The sequence below is a fragment of the Lepidochelys kempii genome, chromosome 3, assembly GCF_965140285.1.
Source record: "Lepidochelys kempii isolate rLepKem1 chromosome 3, rLepKem1.hap1, whole genome shotgun sequence".
NCBI classification, from domain to species: Eukaryota; Metazoa; Chordata; order Testudines; family Cheloniidae; genus Lepidochelys; species Lepidochelys kempii.
This window is the reverse complement of record NC_136382.1, coordinates 126848274-126872889: the sequence shown is the minus strand read 5'-3', so window position 1 is coordinate 126872889 and position 24616 is coordinate 126848274. Positions and strand designations below refer to the sequence as shown.

General features: G+C 41.2%; 1 protein-coding gene across 5 annotated transcripts in view; it reads left to right on the top strand.

Annotated features, from left to right (window-relative positions):
* The window catches only part of LOC140909185 (uncharacterized), a 101546-nt gene that overhangs the window by 29970 nt on the left and 46960 nt on the right, over positions 1-24616 (top strand). For 4 of the 5 annotated variants that reach the window (XR_012158127.1, XM_073337892.1, XM_073337889.1 and 1 more), the window contains 3 exons: positions 17266-17352; positions 20078-20216; positions 24308-24408. Coding sequence is in view for 4 of the 5 variants with exons in the window: in XM_073337892.1 (XP_073193993.1) it covers positions 17266-17352; positions 20078-20216; positions 24308-24408 (327 nt within the window). In the remaining variant the exon portion in view is untranslated. The remainder of the gene's footprint in view (positions 1-17265; positions 17353-20077; positions 20217-24307; positions 24409-24616) is intronic. The other variant, XM_073337893.1, reaches the window with a different exon arrangement.

Genomic DNA, 24616 nt, shown 5'->3' with positions numbered 1-24616 from the left:
GTGCCCGGACCGGGGCATGCCCTGCGCCCCGGGTTTTAAGTCATGTGACACTTGTAGGCGATCTATGCCAAGGAGTGACCCACCCGCAGACTGTTTACGCTGTTTGGGAGAAACCCATATCAGCGATCCTTGCAAGATTTGCAAGTCATTTACACCTCGGACTGAGAGATTAGGCTCCAAGCTATTCTGATGGAGTTGGTGCTGACCCCTACTCCGGTGCACCATTCTGAGTTGGCACCGGGCACCGCAGCATCGATGGGCAGCGACCTTCCGGTGCCTTCGACCAGTCGGCACCGCTCCCCATACACGGGGCACAAGAAGGCAAAGGAAACACCTTCTTTGCAGCGGCACCGAGGGAAACCAGGGGCAGAGACTAGACCCATGTCAGGCAGTCCTCGATTCCCTCCGGCCTCTAGGCCTCCAACTCACTAGAGTGGAGTAGCCCGGCTGCTTCGGAAACATGGGAGGCCCTGTAGGCGGCCTGGGACGTCATGTCCATGCTGGTACCAGGAGCGCCACCAGCGTCAGCACCATGCTGCAGGAGCAAGCCACCGCTGGGTTCTCCGCAGTCGCCCCCAGCTCAGCACCGGTCTCATTCCAGGGAACGTTCCCAACGCCGTTCGTTGCCCAGCAACAGTTCAGGGCGTAGTCCGCGTGGATCGCCCTCAACTCCCACCAGACTGTCTGGATGGGTGCCGTCCGACCGAAACTCTCGGCACCACTCCGCGTCACAGAGTGAGTACCAACGAGACCGAAGCAGATGTTGCCAGAGGTCCTCATCTCATAGGGATTACCATGGCCAGTCATGGCACGGACGTCGATGCTGTTCCCACTCAGAATCCCACTCCAAGAGTCCTCCAAGGCATTGCCTCTGCAGCCCAGGGCATCGATCACCGGCACCTCGCAGTCACAGGTTTGCCCCTCGGAGCCGATCGCGGAGCAGCAGCTACAGACGGTACTGGTCCTCCGCATCAAGATCGCAGTCCCATGGGCAACGTCACTCCCGGCCCCACTGTTCCTCCCAGACCCCATACAGTGGCAGGTTGTTCGTCAGCCCGGCCTCCGCTTATAGTCGCCCTTCTATGGGACAGGCCAGCCAGGCTTCAGTGGCCCCGGGCCCCGTGGCCGGCCCAATGGTACCAGTGGGCACCGTGGCCCCGACACAGCCCCCGGTGGGAGCCCACTCGCCCCAGAGGCACCGTCGGCCTCCCTCTCCAGACCTCCGAGAAGGGGGTAGGTGGGACATACGTCCTCGGCACCATGCCCGGAGTCTGACCAAGTGGTGCATCCTCCGGTGCCGGCGGACACCAAGAGCACCGTGCCAGCCTCCTCGCCCTGCCCAGATGTGTCCCACAGGAGGACTTTAGGGCCCATCAAAAACTTGTTTAGCCTAACTAAAAGAAGGTTGAGGGGAGATATGACTGCTCTCTATAAATATATCAGAGGGATAAATACCAGAGAGGAAGAGGGAGAGGAATTATTTAAGCTCAGTAGCAATGTGGACACAAGAACAAATGGATATAAACTGGCCACCAGGAAATTTAGACTAGAAATTAGACGAAGGTTTCTAACCATCAGAGGAGTGAAGTTTTGGAATAGCCTTCCAAGGGAAGCAGTGGGGGCAAAAGATCTATCTGGCTTTAAGATTAAACTCGATAAGTTTATGGAGGAGATGGTATGATGGGATAACATGGTTTTGGTAATTAAATATTCATGGTAAATAGGCCCAATGGCCTGTGATGGGATATTAGATGGGGTGGGATCTGAGTTACCCAGGAAAGAATTTTCTGTAGTATCTGGCTGGTGAATCTTGCCCATATGCTCAGGGTTTAGCTGATCGCCATATTTGGGGTCGGGAAGGAATTTTCCTCCAGGGCAGATTGGAAGAGGCCCTGGAGGTTTTTTGCCTTCCTCTGTAGCATGGGGCATGGGTCACTTGCTGGAGGATTCTCTGCTCCTTGAAGTCTTTAAACTGTGATTTGAGGACTTCAATAGCACAGATATAGGTGTGAGGTTTTTTGCAGGAATGGTGGGTGAAATTCTGTGGCCTGCATTGTGCAGGAGGTCAGACTAGATGATCATCTTGGTCCCTTCTGACCTAAATATCTATGAATCTATGAATCTGTAAAAGGGTGGCATCAAACCTCCACCTCCAGGTAGAGGAGTTGAAGGTACCCTCAGACTCCCTGTTCAACGTGCTGTCCTCTTCGGCACCGGGCAGGGTAGCTTTGCCCCTCCACAAAGGAGTGGCAAAAATTTCAAATGTCTTGTGGCAAACACCGGCTTGCTGGCCCCCATCTCTAAGAAGGCAGAACTCACGTACTTTGTACCCACTAAAGGGCACGAGTACCTCTACGCCCACCTGGCACCCAACTCCCTGGTGGTTGAGTCATCAACCACAGGGAGCGGCAGGGCCAACCAGCCCCTACCCCGAAAAATAAAGAATCGCAAAAGCTCGACTCTTTCGGGAGAAGGCTTTAGTCTCCCTCGAGTTTTTAATTGCGGGTGGCAAACCACAGGCACTCCTGGGCAGGTACGAATTCAATTTGTGGGGTTCCCTGCCCTAGTTCGAGCATTCCATCCAGGAGCGTGATAAGAAAGCATTCAAGGCGCTGGTGGAGGAGGGTACAGCGTCTGTCAGAGCATCCCTGCAAGCAGCTTCGTATGCGGCAGACACGGCAGCACGGTCCATGGCCTTGGCGCTGTCCATGAGAAGGGCGTTGTGGCTACTGCTCTCCGGGCTGCCCAGTGGAGCACAGGCTGCCATGCAGGATCTCCCGTTTGACGGCAAAGCTCTGTTTGCCGAGCAAATGGATACAAAGCTGCATGACATGAAGGACCCCCATGCGACCCTCCAGACTCTGGGTCTGTATGTCCCGGCTCTGGCCAAATCTAAGTTTAGGCCGCAGCAGTCTCCCGCTCAGGCCACCCAGCCGAAGTACGAGGCAGCCTATCGCATGTTGAGGGTCTATAAAAGGCGCCCTTAGAGGCAGTTGCGGCCTGCCCCGCAACCTGGGTCCTCCAAGGGCAAACAGTCGGGAAAAAGGAGGTTTTGATGGAGGCGCCCTGCCAGTTTTCCTCTGAGATCCCCCCCTCCTTAATGAAGCTTCCCTTCTACAATTGGTTGTGTGCTTTCCTCCCAGCGTGGTCACGACTAAAGGCCAAAGGAAGACTCAGGCCCATCCTGGACCTGCAGGATCTAAACCAGTTCATGGTGAGGCTCAAGTTCTGCATGGTCTCACTGGCCTCTATCATCCCCTCCCTGGACCCCGGGGACTGGTACGCTGCCCTCAACCTTATACGTGGCCCATGTCCCCATCCAGGACATTTGTAGGGCCGCTACGTGGTCTTAGGTTCACACGTTCACCTCATACTATGCGATCGTCTCCCAAACCAGGGATGACGCCAGGTTTGGCAGGGCCGTACTCCGTCCCGGGAATTTATGACCTCCTACCCACCTCCAACAGATATAGCTTGGAATCACCTATTGTGGAATACACATGAGCAATCACTCAAAGAAGAAAAGACAGTTACCTTTTCTGTAACTGGTGTTCTTCGAGATGTGTTGCTCATGTCTATTCCACATCCCATCCTCCTTCCCTCTGTCGGAGTTGTCTGGCAAGAAGGAATTGAGGGTGGGGGGAGTGCGGAGCTCCCCTTATACCACACCAGGCTGGTGCCACTCCAGGGGTCGCAGGGAGTGCTGCCCCCCTCCACAGGTACTGCTAAGGAAAAAACTTCCAGCACCGGTGCACGTGGCAAGCACACACACCTATTGTGGAATAGACATGAGCAACACATCTCGAAGAACACCAGTTGCAGAAAAGGTAACTGTCTTTTCATAATTTTACATTCATAGTAGGTTACATTTGGTTTAGGACCGTCTTTAGGGATATTGGCCAGGACACTGGGGTTATTGTCTGAAGGGCTCCCTAGAGAGATGCAGTTTAGTATTCTCTTGAAAGATAGTTTCGATGATGGAGGTCCTTCATCCTGGGGGATCTCCACTCCACCAAGGACAGGCTGAGATGCTGGTGTGATGTGACTTGTTTGTGCTTCGCTGCCGCTGGTGTATAGTGCCAGCGATGGGGCTGCTTTTTATTGACTGAGCTCTAGAGTGTAACTTGATTGTTCCAGGGGAGTTGAGATGTCTCCCCTTTTAGCGTGGCCCTGGCTGAAGTATTTCACAGGTTCCCCTTCTCCTGCTGTCCCTTAAATTCTTTCACAAAGGCACACTCTAGTGTGCCTATGACCTAATCCCCCAGACTCACTCTGATGCCATGCATTGCAGTTGGGGAGAAGAAGGCCGACACTGAATCTTGGGCTGTCCAGCTGGGGAACCTAGAATAGATTTGCAGGATGCCTCAGATTTGCTTGACTCTTCCCTGTTCTGTAGTCTGACCACTGCCATGACTGGCCCAGTCATAGCACTGACGCATAAATCATAAAACTTTACTTTGTGAAGTGCTTTGGGATTCCCTGAATGTGCAGTATAGCACCTTCCCTTTTCTCTCAGCAAGAGAAACTGGTGGCTGCTACACAAGAACCGCATACAGGAGTTTTCAAAGCAGGAGTCATTTATAGAAGTTCCCTTGCTAGCAACAGGTGGGACTAACCAATGAGGTTTAAAAGCAGCTTGGTGTAGGAAGTGATTAACAGTAATGTGTATATCCATCTTCACTATAATACTAGATGGGGCATTTCAATCCAATCCTCTTTGCTTGTTTGAGGGGGATTAGATGAGCATGCAGAGGCTCAGTACGTTTTGACTAATTTGCCATTCAATCTTGAAGTATTAAACCATTTAGCAACTCCATAAATTTAAGAACTATTTTAATTTTTTTTAAATTGTTTAAAAAACAAAAATACCAAAACGCAACATGGCAGGTTTTGGCTTTAGAGGTAACTAATGGCTGAAGTGAACTCCTTTTTCCATGGAAAATAAGTTTTTATTAAGGAAGCTTAGCTGTCATCTGCACTTCAGAAATAACAATGCTTAAAAGTAAACATAACATGACTGTACTCTAGCCATATTTTAACCATGTTAGAGAACTGTTCTCATTTTGAGAGATGCTTAAACAAAAACATGTTTATAACATGGTTTTCCTCTGTCTATTTTAACCCAGTTTAACCCACAGTTTAACTATTACATTTAATTTTTAATAGTTGTTTAATGCAATGGTTTGTCTAATGGTTCAGTTATGTGGTTATTTTAATAGTGTAGATGGAGACTTGGACACAATCTTAGAATTACTGATGTTTTCTGGAGAACTTTGGAAAACATTGTTCTGTGTTGTATAGTGCACAGTGGGGCTGTGTATGTGTCTAGGGCTCTTAGGGCTACCACAGTAGAAAAACAGTGAACAATAATTTTCTTTTAAATCCTTTATAGATGGAGCTAACACATGAATTAAGGTCTAATTTTAAATACTGTTCTATTTTTGCTGTACTTTAACGAGATTTTGCCAGCCAACGTGAATAGGAAAAAATGTAAGAACCCTTTTATTTGGGGGGGGAGGGGGAGAGGTCTTCTAATTTAGGTCCCTAGTAGCACGGGGGGGAGGGGGCTGGGGCAGCATTTTAAACACAGTTCTAACACCATTTGGCCTCATCCATGATGTCTAGCCAGGTTAGACCATGTTAGAAATCAGCTCAGTTGGTACTAGGTAAAATTTTCAAAAGTGCCTAAATCACTTAGGTTCATTTGAAAATGTTACTCGTGTTTTAATGAAGTAAATGTGATCCAGTAGTTAGGTTTTGTATAAATAGTCTAACCCCACAAATAATGTTTTTCCATGTTTTTTCTTTTAAACTCCAATGGAATCATGATTTTGTGGGGGGGTTTGTTTTGTTTTAAAGCAATAAATGCTTTCCTTGCAGTGTCTGAGAATCTGAGAAATGAGACTGAGTATAAGCCAAAGTGAAACTGGCTTAATTGATTTCCATTTTTTGGTGGTTGAATTATGAAAAAGATAAACAGTAATGGTAAAATGGTAAATGGTAAAAAGCTATTTTGATTTGTAAAAATCTTTCAGTTTTACTAATCTAAGTGGGTGTTCATATCACAGGTAAAAACATTGTTAACAGTGTATGATTTTTAAATTATCAGTGTACCTCTAAATATAGTTTCTGAGTTCTGTTCTTGGACGACTGCAAAACTGGATGTATATTCTCTGGGACTTTCTTTCCTTTGTTTGTATTGCTAGGGAAAAATGCATGAAAACAAGATCTTTGTTTCTGAAGATTTCATCTACTCCCTCTGTTTATTCCCTTACTTAATGTTAAAATCCTGTCTTTGTGACATGACCTTTGGCTTTGTAGAAATGATTATAATGTCACCAAAGAGAAGATATTGGCATTATTAGCTGAGAAGTAACCAGCCAGGATAAAATGAACTGTTGAGGAACAAAGGCCTGGTTTCATGTGAATTTCCCAGGGAATTATAAGAAAACAACCAAAGGGAAGAGAAATCTAGAAAACATAAGCAGAATTGTCTTTAAATCAAATGTTTTCCAAAGTTTTCCCTGAGATCTCAGCAAACATTTAAATACAGTTCTGTGAGCTTCAGTGCTGCATTATTTTGATGTGTTGTTTTTATGACCTCTTTGATATAAGTGGTTTTCTTAATTTAACAAATGTATTTGGGCATAAGCTCATGAAAGCTTATGCCCAAATAAATTTGTTAGTCTCCAAGGTACCACAAGTATTCCTCCATTTTTTTTTTATTTTATTTTATTTTTGCTGATACAGACTAACAGGGCTACCACTCTGAAACCTGTTTCCTAATTTAGGCACTTTTCCTTGTCCACAATGATACTGATAAAGAGAATATACTACTAAAGTTTATTCTAGACAGACCTGGTTCCTTTCTCTTGATGTTCAAAGACCATTTTAACTGGTCAGTGACATTGCTAAACAGTCTTAACATCAAAATAACTTCATAGGCTGCGTTTGCAAGACTTCCTCAACTCAAAATTAAAAAGGCGTGATCTGATTCCCTCTTTTGCAAGAAAGGAACAAAATGTTTCTTCTTAAGAAGGTTAATATATTTTGGTGCCACATATCAGGCTGTCTCTACAGGTCCATGTTAAAGTAGAGTTGTAGCCTTATTAGCATCCTATTAATATGTGCATAAAATGTAGTCTGTGTCTGAGCCCAAATACACAAATTGGGAAATCAAAGAGAAATCCTTCACACCTTTTGCTGGCTTCATCCTGAACTTTTATTTATCTTAAAACAACTTCCTTAAGAGAATTTCCTCTTCTAAAGGAAACACTTCTCCACATTTAACAGGAGAATACTGCAGGGAACTATGTTTTCAGCCACATAGCCACTGAGAGGAAAGAAACTACTTTAATCATAATGTTCTGAATCTTAACTTTGACTTGTATAACAAAACCATTTATCGTAAAGTGCAACAATTCAGATCTTTTTTCAAATGAAAAAGAAATAATGAATTGTTGCTGTGACAAAGTATGCATACACCCAATATCAATAAGTATGAATAAGAAAGGAATTTTAAAGAAATTTCAGTTGGATAACTTGTTTTGTTTATATGCCCGACTGCAGTAGCAAGTTTTGTTTCGGAGAGTCTAATGGCTTATTTACATAGGAAAATTACAACAATTTAATTTAAAACTTATTTAGGTACTGCAGTGAAAAACCGTATGTAGACACTTCAATTTAGGAACGGCTTATTTCTTTCTAGCCTAAGTTAGTAACCAATTAATTTAAGCTAAATCCATAAAAGCCATTCTTAAACTAAAATAAGAGCATCTACACAGTGGTCTGCCTCACTTTATCTGGGGTCATGTCTACACTACCCCTGAGCGACATAAGTTTTGCTTGCATAAGTGGTAGTGTGCACAGCTCTTAGGGGTGTGAAAAACAACACCCCACCAAGCTATGTGGGATTCGCTGACATAAATGGTAGTGTGAACAGCACTATGTTAGGGGAGGGAACTACATGAGAGATCTTACAGCGGCGCAGCTGCATTGGTACAGCTGTGCTGCTGTAAGGTCTCTAGTGCAGAGAAGCCTGAATCAATTTTAAAATACACTTGTAGTTAAACCAGTGCAAGTTTGTGTCTAGGCAAGTCCTGTAATAGTTGTAAAGTCACATACAGTGACCATCTGATGACTGCATAATTAATTTTTTCAATGAGAAGAGAACCAATTTGGAATGTGATTAACAGCACTTTTTAAAATTAACAATACATTTTAACAGGTTTCAGAGTAGCAGTTGTGTTAGTCTCTATTCACAAAAAGAAAAGGAGGACTTGTGGCACCTTAGAGACTAACACATTTATTTGAGCATAAGCTTTCGTGAGCTATAGCTCACTTCATCGGATGCATTCAGTGGAAAATGCATCCGATGAAGTGAGCTGTAGCTGATGAAAGCTTATACTCTAATAAATTTGTTAGCCTCTAAGGTGCCACAAGTCCTCCTCTTCTTTTTGCGAATACATTTTAAAAAATTGCAAATAGTGTTCTGTCAATTTTATATTGTTTTCTATCTGCGTAACCTGCCTGTATTTATGCTGCACTCATCCCCTGTATATCTAAAGTACCTTCTTCCATGGAGGTTGTTTCTGGAAGTGTTTTTGTATTCATCCTGCTTTCCTTTGTACAGTTGTTCATGGATGATTCTGTTTTGCAGTTGTGATATTCAGAGCTGGCTGTACTCGAAGAGCACAACAATTTTAGATTGCATTTATTGACGCGCACGGTCATGTTTATGCCTGTGCAAATCAATTAAAATATTAGTGTAAAGATATTACCTGAAATATCTGAAGCATTTAGCAACTGGAACTGATGGAAATGCTGTTCTAATTCACTAATAATCCCATGCCTTCATTCCTTAACAGGAAAGTTCCCACTCAAATGGTATTTTTCCTGAGTGAGGACTCTGCAGGTCTGTAGAATTAGTCATATATGTATTTTCTTAAGGCCAGCCTTAGCCTTGTCAGGCCACATAGGGCCTCTCCCCTTCTTGGGGCCCTACACTCACTACACATATACTTCTCTGATCTGCCAGTCCGCTCGCTATCAGATTTCTTGTTCTATGATGCAATTTGACTCTGCTGGCTGGCTGCAGAAGAGAATGAATTCCCCTCTCTCTCAAAACTCATTTGAAAAGTTGCTCTCTGAATCCAATCATGGCTACTTGGCCCCCATATATGAATCACTGCAAGCTATGGAACTATGTGGAGAGGGGTGTTGGGAGCAGAGATTCACCGTTGCCTCAGTGGGGATTGCATGCAAGATGATGTGAGCATAGGTATATGTCATTTTGCATATTGCCCAGCAAAGTGTAGGTCCATCCCTGTATTCTTAAGGAGTCAGAAAATAATTGAGGGAATAATTTTGCAGCATAATGGTATATGAGAATTTCACTTAGTTAAGGGAACTAAGGTTTTAATATTTATTAAATAAAAATAAACAATCTGTGCATTTAAATAAATCTATTTTTCTTTTTAAAAAACAATTTCTAGCTTTTTTTAAGCCATAAATGTTGTCCAAAGTTTCTGGAATCTTGTGGTGGCTTCTTACCTTTTTTCTAATTTTAGTGAATTAACTGCTGGTGAAAATGTTGGATGAATGGCTCTGCAGACTGATGTCCTTTGTTTATCCACTGTACTGAGGCAGTCAAGACTGTTTCTGTTCTATCTCCCCCATGCTGCCATGCCAATGTGCCTAAAAACCCATGGAAAGTCACTGCATCCAATTACTAAATTGTCATTCAGATTTGTAAAACTATGCTAATGCTTTATATTATGGGTTCTATTCACACATCAGTGATTAGGGGCTTTATGTGACTATTTCCCACTCAGTGTTAATGTGAATGAAAGCCATACATTTCTACATACACTGAGTGGAAAATATAGACCCGCACTTTACCCCACCCTATGCCACTCCTAGAGAGATCAATGCAAGTCTTATGTTCTCAGATGTTGTCGTGTTGGGGTCCCAAATTGTAAAAATAGGCATTATGTTAATTTTTCCACTCTTAAAATGAATAGCTTCTTAAATATTTATTAAAATGGGTATATTTCTGCACTGCAAAATGTATAAGGTTAATATGAAAACAAACAGAGAATGAAAATTCATGGAAAACACAGATCTTCTGCATAAGAATATACTAATAATTATAGGAGACCACATGTGCATAGATGTTTTAGTGTAAATTATTTCAACATTTCTGTTATGAACTCCTGTGTTTGCTGTTATACTGTTGTGTTAGAAATGCTCTCTGAGTTGAACTTCAGCACACATAAGGATAGCCTGTGAATCATAGAATATCAGTGTTGGAAGGGACCTCAGGAGGTCATCTAGTCCAACCCCCTGCTCAAAGCAGGGCCAATCCCCAATTTTTGCCCGTGTGTGTGTGTGGTTTGTTGGTTGTTTTTATTGGGAGGGAGAATAAACAAATTTTAGACAGTGGCTGTAGTCAAACAAAGAATTTTAAAACCAAAATTAAGCTCCCCCTACCCCCACAGTTTTAATCGGATGTAAAAAAAATTCTCGTATTAAAGAATTTTTTTCAGGCAGTTAGTGCCTTTTGAAGAGTTAAGAAAATTGTTAAATGTCCAGGTTTTCTGCACTTACAAATGAACTTTATTTTTCATCAGAAATTTCATAAGAATTCTTAGTATGCGGAATTAATCCACACATCCACTGATTAATGGATTAGAGGCTTCATAAACATGCTTTGAAACACATTTGTTAGATTATTTTGTCAGTGCTTTGCAGATTAAGGACTCCCTAAATACTTGTTGACACAATAGATGGCAGTAGTTCTGTGGAATAAGGTGCATCCCACTCTGTGCTAATTTCAATGCTTTTGAAAGCATCTACTGTGTGCATGAGGCAATATTAAGTTCATGATCTATTGAGTCCATAATATTGATGGAAAAAATAGTTAGCAGCCTATTGAAACAGTATTTGACCTTCAATCCAGTGATTAGTTTATATAATGCATTAACATAGGATCAGCTCAAAATGTCCATCTGCAATCTCTGTATCTTTTTATTTTAAACAAATTAATTAATACACAAACTTTGGGCCACGTCTTTGGCCATGTCTTACCCTCTTGTGGAGAAACCTGTAGGAGGGGGCAGAGATCCTCATGGAGTTTCCTTCTAATGCTCCCCTTGGTGGACACAAATTTGAGAGGCTGCAGGGGGGGGCTTGCTCTCAGCCTCACAGATCCTAGAGTCTTTTCAGGGCGAGCCTGATGATGATCTGCAAAGTGGCCCCTCCCCCGCAAGATAGCTTTTAGGGAGCAGTTTTGGCCATTGGCTACCTCCTGGTGCTGCTGGTACTGTACAAGCGAGAGAGTGAGAACCTTTCAAAGATAAGCCCTGATTCAGCAAATCATTTAAACATGTGCTTTTGTACTGATGGGTTCAATGCTTTTGTGAACCAAGACCTTAAGGCTTTTTGTGACTTTACATAAGTTATACATGGGATCTGGAGGTGACCATGCACAGAATGCAGCTGCTGCTTGGTTCTACTCTTTGTATGCCACTCTTTGCCTTCAGATCCCCAATCCTGTGAGTTTCTATGAGCGAGGTTCATTAGGAATCATGCTGCAGAACTGTTGCACATGTGCTCACGCTCGCTTTCTCTCTTTTACAGCCTGGTCTGCCCAGTCTTTCTCTCTGCTCACATTACTGGAGGGGAGCATAAAGCTAAGATAAGGCTGGGTTAGGCTGTGATGAATTGATGAGTAAATTATGACTTTTTGCTCCTGTCCTTAACAATTTGAATTTCAATAACTATTGGCATGACAGGGGCTACAAATGTGGTTAAAGTGCCAATGACACATATATGTAGGGTACTGTGTGATAATGAGGCTTTATACCTTTAATAATTTAAGCCACTCTGCCTTGGATGAAAACACTGTGATTGTAGGTACAGACTCTCCCCGACTTACACAATCGTTCCGTTCTAGAACGCCTTGCATAACTCAATTCTGTGTAAGTTGGAAACGTGTACCCAACCGTTATGCCAAAAAAACCCCCCCAAAACCCAAACCTCCTATTTCTAGCTTTACGGAACTTTTTCTGTAAGTGCAGATTTGCTTAAGTCGGGTCTTGCGTAACCCGGGGAGCGTCTGTATAACATAAACTGCCTCACCTAGGCACAGAAACATGATTGAAGGCTGGGTCTCAAGTTTACATCTTTCTTTCTTCCATTCCTCTCAAAGGTAAATATTTACAAGACACATCTGATTTCAGATCCACATCTAATTTCATCTGATGCTAATCTGGTGTCACCTCTGTATTTTTTCCTGCTTGCAAATAATTAACATCAGAAGTGAAAGTCCTGAATCAAAAGATAATGGAAGTCTATAGAAGAAAAAAAAAAAAAACCCTCATTATCGTCCCTTTCTCAATCTGGTTTTGGGTGTGTGTACTTCATTTTGGGTCATAGTCACGTATTCAACAGGTGATGTCATACGTTTGGTTTATGAAGGATTGAGCGCTCTGCTTGCTTTTTATTGAAGTTCTGAATGTTCAATATTATTATATAGATTGTGTGTATCAATGGCACAGCCCTGGAATCCTTAACCCTCCTGCTGACTGCAGTGGGAGTTTTGTCTGAGTAAGAATGGCAGGATTGGACCCAAAATGAGTATTAATTTTAAACATCACACACTAATGTAAGTAATAGTGGCATAAAACAGTTTCTGCATTTAAAGAGGTAGAAGATTTTTAGTTTCCCAATGGTTTGGGTGGTTTTTTGTTTGTTCTGGATTATGTTTTTGTGGGAGGATTTTCTTACATTTGCTTCATAGACATGGGGAGGGAGAAATAACTCTTGCTGCTTTAATAACAAAGGTGAAGTATTGTTGAATTCGTTATTCCAAACAATGAGGCAATTGTTAATTTATTTTTTCGCTAGGGACATATTGTATAATAAATATATTGTTGTAAACTAAATCTAACCAAAAAGCTTGCAGCACTGAAAATAAGGAGAACTAAAGAGAAAAACCATCCGTGTAATATAGTAAATTGATAGTATAATGTCAGATGAAATGAGGTAGCAAACAAAAGAGGGGTTAGAAGAAAAAATTATAGCAGTTAAGAGGAGTCAAACAAAGGTATAACGGATGGTATAGTTGAGACTGTACATCTCTCTTCGGTGAGGAATTTAAATTTTGAATTCCTTCATGAATATAAAGAAAATATCTCATAAGTATGTGTGTGTATCTCTGTGCATTTGTATTGTGTGTGCATTTAATTCCTTATAGTCTTCTACTTTATATAACAGTATATAGGCTGGGATTTTCAGAAGTGTCTTTCACTGCATAAAAGATCTAACCTGCAGGACAAGAAGTAATTGTCTTAATTTGAAGCAAAGGAGGTTTAGATTAAATATTCGGAAATACTTTCTAACTATAGGGATAGTTGGGTGCTGGGATATGTTACCTAAGGAATCCCCATCAGTGAAGGTCTAGGTAGTGTTGTGAATGATGGTGCACTGGGGTCCCAATGAGATACTTGAAGCCTGGCCTGGAAACCTGCAAGGTCCTATTTGGTGGGATAGTGACTGGATAAGAGAGGGCACACCTGGCACTAGACCTGAAGAGCCCTGATTCTTGACTGGGCTGCCCCAGGGACCCAAACAAGAACCCCTATGGCTCACTTGAACTTGAATTGTTTAAGACTCTGTACCGAGGGTATCTGCAGTCTTTCTCTTTCCTCCCAGCCCTGATAAAATATCATTTCACTGAACCAGGTGTGCGAGTGGTTACTGTAGTGCCTACAAGATCTAGTTGCTGAAGTGACTACAACAGTTCTTCCCTCCAATTCGCGGTACACCTGGAACGCTGCGGGCACCTTAGAGGTTTGATGTATCCTGCACCAAACAGCTATAATAATGATAGTGTATTTAATCCTGCTTCAGTGCATGGGGCTATACTAGATGATGTCTAGAGGTCCCTTCCAGTCCCACAGTTCTATGAGTTCTGTGTGTGCACATATGCATGCGCAGACACTGTGTTAACAGGAGTTGTGTACATAAATCCCTGTGCGGTGAAGTAAGACTGCATCCCCAGCTGTCGGTTATATGGTGCAACCCAAAAATCCTTTTTGAGAATATCAAGACAGAGCTGAAATATTTGTGCACAACAAGGAAGCATGCATGCAATGAGGCTTTTTTTCTTGCTGCTAGATTTCACTGCAGTTTGTAAAACGGACATCAGAGGGTTTTACACAGGGCTTATTTAAGACAACTGGAAGAGGAGTAAGTAGTCCTAAGAAGGAAAACACGCTTGCATAAAGTCATACTATAGTAGGGTGACCAGATGTCCCAATTTTTATAGGGACAGTCCCGATATTCGGAGCTTTGTCTTACATAGGCACCTATTACCCCACCCCCATCCTGATTTTTCATATTTGCTATCTGGTCACCCTATACTATAGCTTTGCCCACGGTGGATATAAAGTAAGGGAGGATGATTGTGCTTGTGGTTAGGTACAGAGCCAGGTATCAAGAGCTCTGGGTTCTATTTCTTGCCCTGCTATAGAAGTTCTCTCTGACTGTGGACAAATTACTTCAATTTCTCCGTCCTCAATTTCCCCACCTGCAAAGCATCTGCCTGTGTTTCCAAGTGACAGTACCAGTTCAATGCCTGGAGGGGGTCAGTAACTCAAATTCCAGCTACTAAATTCCTCTGCTTCCATGTGTCAGTCTGGGCACCACAAAGGCTCCTCAGTGCAGCTCCCTGATGTGCTGGAAGGAACTCTTTTATTCACTAGGAGCCTTGGCAGCTGCAAAGACTCTCCCGGCTCTGTGCTTAGGTACACAGGGAGGCAAAGGAGCGAGGCCTTCTTGGTACACCACTGAGGCTCTGACAATTTAGTGCCCATGTTCCTTCTGTTGTCTCTCTTTGCACCTGTGGCAGCAAGGCCTTCCTAAGGTGCTGACCTGCAGTGCAGTGGTGTCAACACCTCACTAATGCCCAGCATGCAGAGAAGTAGCACCTCAACGATGCATGGGCCCTCTTACATTACATCAGTGCTTGGAAGCCTGCCGGCTACATTCCATCAAGTAGTCATCGGACACAGTGAGCCATCAGCACGAACTGGGATTCTGAGGTATTGAGTGATTTATCCTTCTCGGGTGGCCAAGTGGTGGGAAGCTTGAAGAGCATCTGTATACTATGTATCCATTTACGCTGGTTGCACTGTAAGACCCAAGGCATCTAGATGTTCTTTCCAAATCCATTTTACATGAAACCTTGAAGCTCTGTTGCAGACTTGTCCCCACTGTTGCTGCTAGTCACATTTTACTGGGGCTTTTTGGTTCCAAGCCTCCTGCAGCCATCAGGTAGGGGGACTGTACCTATAGAGCTCTGAGAGGCTAGAGTTGCAAACTTTCATAAAAACTGGCAATGGGCTCCCTGAAGTGAGTAGCTGGCTAGAAATGCCACAAGGAACTTGGACAGGTGGTTTATTGGAAGCTGACTTGCTAATCTGTTGATTATTGCAGATTCGATTTCCTGAAAAAGAGAGGAAAAAAATGCAGGAAACTAAAGACAAAGACAGAATCCTATCCTAAGGCATCATAGGATCTGAATGACTTGGGGAGTTCAAAATTATTTCAGACTATAGTCACCTCTTTATTCCACTTATGTTCCTCTTTATTTTTTATTTTTTGGCCTGTTAATGAAGTCTAGATGAATTAACTAAGTTATGAAGAAAGCATCAAGAAATTATGTGACTTTAATTGATGATGATGTGTTTATTAACTTACTGTCAGCGAGTGGTGAAAAAAAAAAAAGGACAACAAAGTGGCATCAGTAGGTTGTTTCACCTACTTCACGGGGTCAGAATATACCATGATGCATGATAGGAAGAGTCCTCAAAACTCAGCCGGATTCTGATCTCTCACTGGTTTTGCAATAGTGTAATTCCCAGAGAATCCCTCTTGATTCTTGGCACAATTTAGGACAGAATCAGACACAATAGCTTTGGCAGTTCCCAGTCTCTCTTAAGCCTTGTCTTTCCTGCTTAAAAAAAAATAGTCTGGGGTGTGTGTGTGAAAGGGGTGTTTTTTGTTTTGTTTTTAACCTTGGGGTAACTAGCATGCACAAGCTATCCTGAGGTGAAAACACACTGAAGACCAGGCACTTGAGTTTTACCATCAGGCAAATGAGGCAAAGTACACAGTGCTATACCCCCTCCAGGGGTTACCATTCATGAGATTACCTTATGGTAAAACTAAAGTTCCTGGTCTTCACAGTGTTTTTGCCTCAGGATAATTCACACACATTAGCTGTTCCAAGGTAAAAAAAAAAATACATTTTTTTTAAAAGCAGTGAAGATGAGGTCTTATTTTGAAGACTTGTGACCCAAGAGTAAAAATTGATTACATCTTATATTTTCGGTAATCTTATTTACCTCTATCACAGGGGCATTGTGTGAGGCTTAATTCATAAATGTTTTTCAAGGGATTGGATGGTTCTTTGGAGTTTCTTGGATGGAAGATGCTATAGAAATGCAAAATATCTTTATAATTAATGCAAACATTTTATATATATATTTACATCTACTTTACTGATTGTTTTTTTGGTTGTGATTGTAGGGGGAAAAGGTGTATTTTGTTTTGTTGTGCAAATGCTTTGTAATTAAGGCCATGGCTTAATTTTGAGAATAATCATTTACTTCCCCTTTTTAAAAAAAAGTTGTGCTTTTTGAAAATTCTGTTTTGTTTTTTGTTTTTAAAACAAAGTCCATGTGGAGAGAAGAGGAAACTAGCAAAAATATTCTTCATTAATAGATTTTCCTTAAATCAGCCATTGGATTTTACATTTCTCAGCAGAAGAGAGGATGGAAATAGGAGACAAGAGAAAGAAAGAGGGGATCACAGTATCTTCATTTTATTTTATGTCCTCAAAAGTATGCTCCTTTGGGCAGACAGTAATTGCAGTTTCTAATGACACAAACTTGAAGGGAAACAGAAGAAGACTACAAACAGGTTTATGGGCCTATCAGCAGGAATATGTGGCTACAAATTGCTGAGTAAATGAAACAGCCTGTTGTTTCCTAAGCCTAAGTTTGTGAGTGTTATGTCAAAGCATTTGAGGCGGAGCTAGAGCACCAGGCGGTGTTAGGAATACCTGCTGGGTCCTAATTGGTGCCCACTGTTGTTAATGGCTTCCTGTGGCTGAGTGTTTACTTGTCATTTGTTTTGTGCTTTGTTTCCCAGCTACTGGAAAAAAAATACTGACCAAAACTTTATCTTTCTTTTAAGTGTATCCCTGGACATCAAGTGCCCTACTGCAAATTGTCTCACGATGCTAAGTACCTCAAGTCTATTCCACAGTCCAGTAATTACCTGGTATGCTGCAAGAGTTCGATTTGCTCTCAGTATTGCTTCTGAATTGTTTTAGCAAATGTTATGAATATTGTTTTTTTAAGGATTTGGAGCAATTGTTTCTAATCTAAACCTCTGTTTAGATATATTAAATGAATGCATAATATTTTCTCTATTTTTTTTTCTAAGAATGCCATTTGCCTACAATTTCCACCATCACCCATAAATCTCTGTTTAATGCTTCTGAAAGGTGCCAGGCTGAAAACCTTGCACACTAAAAACCTCTGATTATCAACTGAGCAGGTACAGATTGCAGAAATTTGGGCTTTCCCACACTGCGCACAAATATACCTTCACTCTTGACCCAAGGAGACTTGATCAGCAGAAGACAAAATATTTCAAACCCCATTCCCATTCAGTCCTTGGCCTCCCCGTTGAGACCACCCATAAGAGTGCTGGATAGTGCCAGCTGTAACATGGACCCTTACACACTGGGAAAAGGATTGAAACTACTAACAAATAAGTTGGTTAGTCTCTAAGGTGCCACAAGTACTCCTTTTCTTGTTACTAATTTAAAAGAGGCCACAGAACAGCTGATGAAGAGTAACTGATTTTAGTCACAATTGACTTGGGGTAGAATTAGAACTAGTGAAAAGATCCCAGTCTCATTCTCCCGGTCATCTGCTCTTCCTACAATGATTTTTTTTTTTTTTGAATTACAAATGGACCCTAAACAGCAACTCACAGACCCTTGAGAAAATGCATCTTATCTATGCCTCTCTTTAGGAACCAACCCTTAATCTGCATATCTAGAAGTTCTTTCTCAAATGCAGATTTTTCACTTTAGTATATGTATATATATTTTTATATGGGGAAACAGTGTATAGCCACAGGGGATTGGATCAATTTCTTAGTGATAAAATTAAGTTTGGAAGCCATCTATGCAGTGGTGATATGTTAGATTTCTTAACGTTTTGTTTATTTCAGTCAAGGTGTCAATGTTCTGTGATATGGAGCAAATTGATTGGAAGGGGGTTAGATTTCCATGTAATGTTATGCATTTTGTCCTTGTGATCCTTGATTTATTTGTGGCCAGTGCTTTCCCATGTGACAGCCAGAATGGATGGCAAATTGGTTTAGTGTAGCTCTTTTGCTGACTGACTGACTGAGGAAAATAACATGAAGCTACATGTGAAAATGCAAAGAGTATTTTCTGTTGAGATTGAATGATTGAAAAAGGAATTGAAGTCCTATGATTTTATTTTTCGTCATTTTATTCATTTATTTTAGATATATGCAAATTTTAGTCTTATGCCCTCTGCTTGGGGGTGGGGGGTGGGGGGAAGCAACTGAAGTCATCCGTCCACACCTCCCAGTGCTTAATACTGACATCTATTTTTAAACAGGTTTCAGAGTAACAGCCGTGTTAGTCTGTATTCGCAAAAAGAAAAGGAGTACTTGTGGCACCTTAGAGACTAACCAATTTATTTGAGCATGAGCTTTCGTGAGCTACAGCTCACTTCATCGGATGCATACCGTGGAAACTGCAGCAGACTTTATATACACAAATATATATTACCAGCAGGACAGTGGGGTGGGAGGAGGTATTGTTTCATATTCTCTGTGTGTATATAAAGTCTGCTGCAGTTTCCACGGTATGCATCCGATGAAGTGAGCTGTAGCTCACGAAAGCTCATGCTCAAATAAATTGGTTAGTCTCTAAGGTGCCACAAGTACTCCTTTTATTTTTAAACAGAAAGTGATTGTTTGAACTGGTTTGAGAAGAGCTGAATTAGGGTGTGAACAATGGCATAGCTGGTGGGCTCCTGAGGTGTTTTGTTTTATAAATCCCAGAGAGAGAAAATAAATTAAATTCCAGGATCTCCACTTAAGTCTATTTCAACTCCATTTCATACATTTGCCACTTGCATACTGATTATAATGACATAAAATACAAATGTGCCTACACTTTACAGTTGAAGGATCTTCATGGCATCATCACATGCTAACTGTGCCATTTGGAGAGAATCTTTATTGGACACTGAATCTTTAAATTGGTGTGATTTCCAGGAAGTTTCTCCAGTATTAAAGGAACAGGATTTAGATTTAAAGTTCCAGGGTTTAACCCCTTGTTCTACAGTGATGGGGTATGGGTGGGGATAGAAGATACAAAGAACCACTTCCCCTGTACAAGCAGCTAGGCAGGATACCTGTACAGTGTACGCTTCTCTGATGGAATGTACTCTTACCTAATGCAACAGCCCATTCAGCACAACTCCAAGGGGACATAATCTGAAAAAATAAAATGGACTGTGTCTAGACCTCATCACCATTAGCTAGCACAGAGGTTTTCAACCATTTTTCAGTTGTGAACCTCTAAAAACTTTCAAATGGAGGTCGGACCCCTTTAGAAATCTTACACATAGTCTGCGGACCCCACAGGTTGAAAACCACTGAGCTAGCACATACGCTATGATGCAGGGGGAGGAAGCGGGCTTTGGCCTTTCTTAGTGGAGCAGTAAGATCTGTCCCACTGTAGTTTTATATCCCAGTGGATCACTGAGGAATTCTGTCCACACTAGCAGCTTCTCCAATGTAAAGGGCACATCAGAAGGCTTCTCTGCTCATATGCACTGCATCAACCAGTACAGGAGTTGGCCCATTATTTGATAATTTTATATTTGGCTTTGTTGCACATAAGAATTCAGAATAGTAAATTCTGTATTCACTTTTTTCCTCTTTTTTAAAGATTATAGGATTGCAGAATGAGTTAACTAGACATGGAATCTTAAAGAACCAGCAAGATTATGAAGACTTTTGGACACTGATCCTAGAGGGCACTCACGGTTCACGGCTCAAAGAAAAACTTCAGGCTATAAAATCAAAAAGTTGGGTTTCTTACACACTTTGTCTCTTCTGAATACTTTTAAGAGCTTACTTTTTTATTTTTTTTAATCTGATTTTAACAAGACATCAAAACAAGAGACCCGATTCACAATTGGTGTAAGCCAGTAGAGCTCCATTGAAGTCAATGGAACAATGCTGATATATTCCAGCGAAGAATCTGGCTAAGTTGTAAAATTTCACCCCTTCAAATCAATACTATATATCACTTTTCTCATGTTTGTAACATAACAAAAATCTTGGATTTAGAAAGAAGAAAAGGAAAAAGAAATTTAAATTTAAAATAAAATCAAAAAAATTCATAAAGAAACATGTTTTTAGTAATTGTAAGGAACAAGAAACACTAACGCTAGTGTGTGCAGATGGAAGTCTTAATGTTATTTTGTAAATGTAATCCCTAAACAGCCTAAAACATATTTTGAAAAAGATGGTTTTAGGATTAACACTAATTTTAATATTGTATTGCATTCATAATCATTTGTGTTTGAGGGAGGAAAATGAGGAAATAATTAGTCAACATAAGATTATTGTGATCATTAATATAATTCGTACAATTATAGCCTTTCTTTAAAAAAAATTGAAACCTGCTGCTAGCTGTGACTTTTCCCACACCTGAAGAAGAGCGCAGTGTAGCTCAAAAGCTCATCTCTTTCACTAACAGAAGTTGGTCCAATAAAAGACATTCACCAACCTTGTCTCTCTAATATCCTGGGACCAACACGGCTATAACAACACTGCAAACAAGTTGTGCTCATAGGTAGTCTATATAACCATGTGTTTCTCTCATTGTTACCCTTGCCCGTCCTCCTCCACTCCCTCCATTTGTTTTGCATCCATTTGTCACATCATGTCTTAATTCAGGCCTCGATCCTGCAAACATGCACATGGATAAATTTACTCATGTCAGTAATACCACTGAACTAAATGAGTCTGCTCCCATGAATAAAGTTACACACATACCTAAGTGTTTGTAGGATTTGGAGTCAGAGAGAGAGACAGATCATCAGCTGATGTAAATCAGTGTAGATGCACTGATTTCAAGGGAGCTTCATCAGTCTATACCAGCAGAGGATCTGGAATGAATCTTACTTTGTGGCACAATAGGGATCTGATTTATTGGGACCTCTGAGTGCTACTATAATAAAAATAACAAATAGTAAATGTAATAAATAACTATCTCTGTCTAGTCTAAAAGTGTGATACCAAAGAGTATGAAAACTCTATACTTGAATCACTTTTATCCCTGTCACAACCATTTTCTTACTGAACCTTTGAGAATCTGACTCATGAGCACAATCATATGTCTGATCCAAAGCCCCACTGAAGTTAGTGGAAAGACTCCTATAGACTGCTGTGGGCATTGAATCAAGCACAATATAAATAGGTTTTCCCTTTATTTAATCCCATTTTTACAGAATACAAAACTACAGCAGTGAACCCCCAACAGGGTAATTTATGCTTGAGAACCAACTGTTTCTTCCACCTTAATTTTTTAGCATCTAAACACAATTGAGGGAATGCACTAATGTTACTCAGTTTAGATTTTTAAGTTTTGTATGTTCAGGTACATTTTTGTATTCTGCTTATGTATATAAAATCTATAGCAATTGAGCCCACACAAATATGAACATAACCTAGGCAAATGACTATCAATCTTTATGATTGTGCATGCAAACTTGGGGTGCAGATGTGCAACGGACATTGAAAATGAGACCAATAAATAAAAATACTCTCTTGAATATGTCTTAAATTTCATTTATAAAGTTTTATTTAAATATTCTTCTGCAGTTGCCATGAACCAGGATGCAACAGATTTGTGTTGTTTGTGAGAACAAGAAAGCATCTTTATTATATAACATTTTACATATACCGATATGTTTTATGTTTGTGTGCGTACATCTACAATACTCAGACATACGTTTGGTTTTTATTTTACATATTAAAACCTCTTTAAACTGAAAGAAAGAGAAATTGATTAGAATTAAAATTGAATCTGAGGTTTAATTCTATTGCCCAAGGAGAGTGAAAAGAAAAAGTGAATATTGAAAAGTTATTTACTTGACCATGAGACCCCGACTGTATTTTTTTACCATGGGCAATTGTCCGTTCATACATTTTTTTCTTTTGCTATTCATGGTTATAATACCATTTTTACACACACATGAACAGACATGGTTGTGTTTGTGTTTTATAATCTTATATATTTTCTAACAAAAGTTTTAATCTGTCACTAATATGTGGCTATTTAAATTGGAGCAGGGTTTCCCTGGGTCACTTGCCTCACTGTTGCAGTTTGTTTGAGTGTTAGAGACTAAGACTATAGCACATTTTTCTTTAAAATAAATGGAATATTTTTCAATTTGAAGAGAATAAATGCCACATCCCAATGTGTTAGAATGACATTAGCTAGAGGCGAGTAGAAATATTCATAAATGAAGACCAAGCATAGGTGAAATGTACTTGAGGTCAGGTTTAATTACAAACTCAAAATGCAAGGCAAGCTTGCCATAGAGAATCAGAGAATATCAGGGTTGGAAGGGACCTCAGGAGGTCATCTAGTCCAACCCCCTGCTCGAAGGAGGACCAATCCCCAATTTTTGCCCCAGATCCCTAAATGGATCTGAATCCCCTCAAGGATTGAACTCACAACTCTGGGTTTAGCAGGACAATGCTCAAACCACTGAGCTATCACCCCTGTGTGTTGGCTGAAGTTCATTAATCTTTTTGTGAACTTGGACTCTGATTTTGGTACGTGACCATTGTATCAAGAGCTAGGGATTCATTTATGGTTCTGGAAAATGTGTAAAATGTCATGGGTTTGCATGGTATTAATCCATAGACAGGGAAGATGCATTAGTTTTCGCTTACCTTTGTGAGACCATGTTCTACGTGGCTGCTCCCCTGTGAAACCCTCACTTATAAATGGACAACCCAGTAGAACTGATCTTGCAGCATTGTTAGGACCCTCTAGTGGGAGGGATGGGTAATACTATGCAGCCACAGACCAGGAGATCAGATAATACAGCCACTGAACTAACCATGCTGCCATTTTTAAGGTGTCCCCAGGAGAACATGCAGCAGGCCATGTGCTGCATGAAATTGGAGGCAGGATTCCCCGTGGAATTTTGGGTGGTGCATGCTTCCAAGGTCAAACCCCGGGCCTTGCCTTTTCCACGTGGCTGCTGGTTTCTCTTTTCTCCCACTCATCTTTCACTGAGTTCACCCAGCTTGGTTTTCAATGTGTCAAAATAGCATTTTTGCTATTTTATGAGGGTTTTGTTCCCTTTGGTGAGTATTTCCACAGAAGGGGGTGATTTGGCCCTTTACTCTGGTAAGATTGGGGAAATTATGTTTGCCATAAACATGCTTTAAGGCTAGAATTGGAGTTGCAAGCTCTTGAAGTCACAGTGGAAAGAGTGAATCCTAAAGACTCGAGCAAATAGGAGGATTATATTGAGTCGATACAATAAAAAATCACATTCTAGTTGAGAGTGGCAACATTATTTATAACACAGAGAGAAATTCTTATTACTGTTATCCCTGTTGACCAGAGTGGCTAGTTAAAAATTCTAGGACTAGCAGGCTGTTCCAGTTAAGGGGAGAAATTGGTGATATTTGTGTATTTCTTTGATGCAGTTTTGTTTATCTACAAAGAATGTACAAAGTTCAGTGTCTCTCTGAACGACTTAAATAGCAGGAAATAGTTTCCTTTACTCATAGCACCAAGAACCCACTCATTTCAGCCTGCACACCTAACCCCAAAACCTTTCCCTATGTTTTTTTCCAAAGTCAGACAGCATGCTTTCAGCTGCTCGCTCCCTCCCTCTGTCATTCCCAGTTTTTGTTTTTGTCTGTTCTGGCTTTCCACACAGATAGATATAGATATATATATATAATATCTCTATACCCCTAACCAAAACAATACTCAGCAAAAGCTCTCTGGTGCTCTTTTTGTCTTAGGTGAGGGCTTTTCCTTAGTCATGTTAATTGAAGCATGAGTTTACACCTAGCTATTTCAATGGGGTTTTAACTCAACCCAGAGCATTATTACTGAGGTTTTGATGTTACTTTACAGTGGTTGCAGCTAAGTCTTTTCCTTCGCATCCTGTTGTGAGAACCAGTGTAGCACAGTCAGCCAATGTCCTTCTGAGCAACCGATGTGGGCAGCTGAAAATGGTACGTAACACTTTCATATTTAAGAAACTTGTGCTTTCAAATAATGCTACTTTAATGACATAGTTCTTGCTCTGTCTAGGACTGATGCTCCCCTGTGTCCAAACTCCATTTGGTGTAAGAGAGTGGTGGGGGGAGCTGCTGGGAGGCAGCCATAACTGATTCCCAGATTCCGTGGCCCAGTCTGCGCCAGCAATGGTCCAGGTGGGAG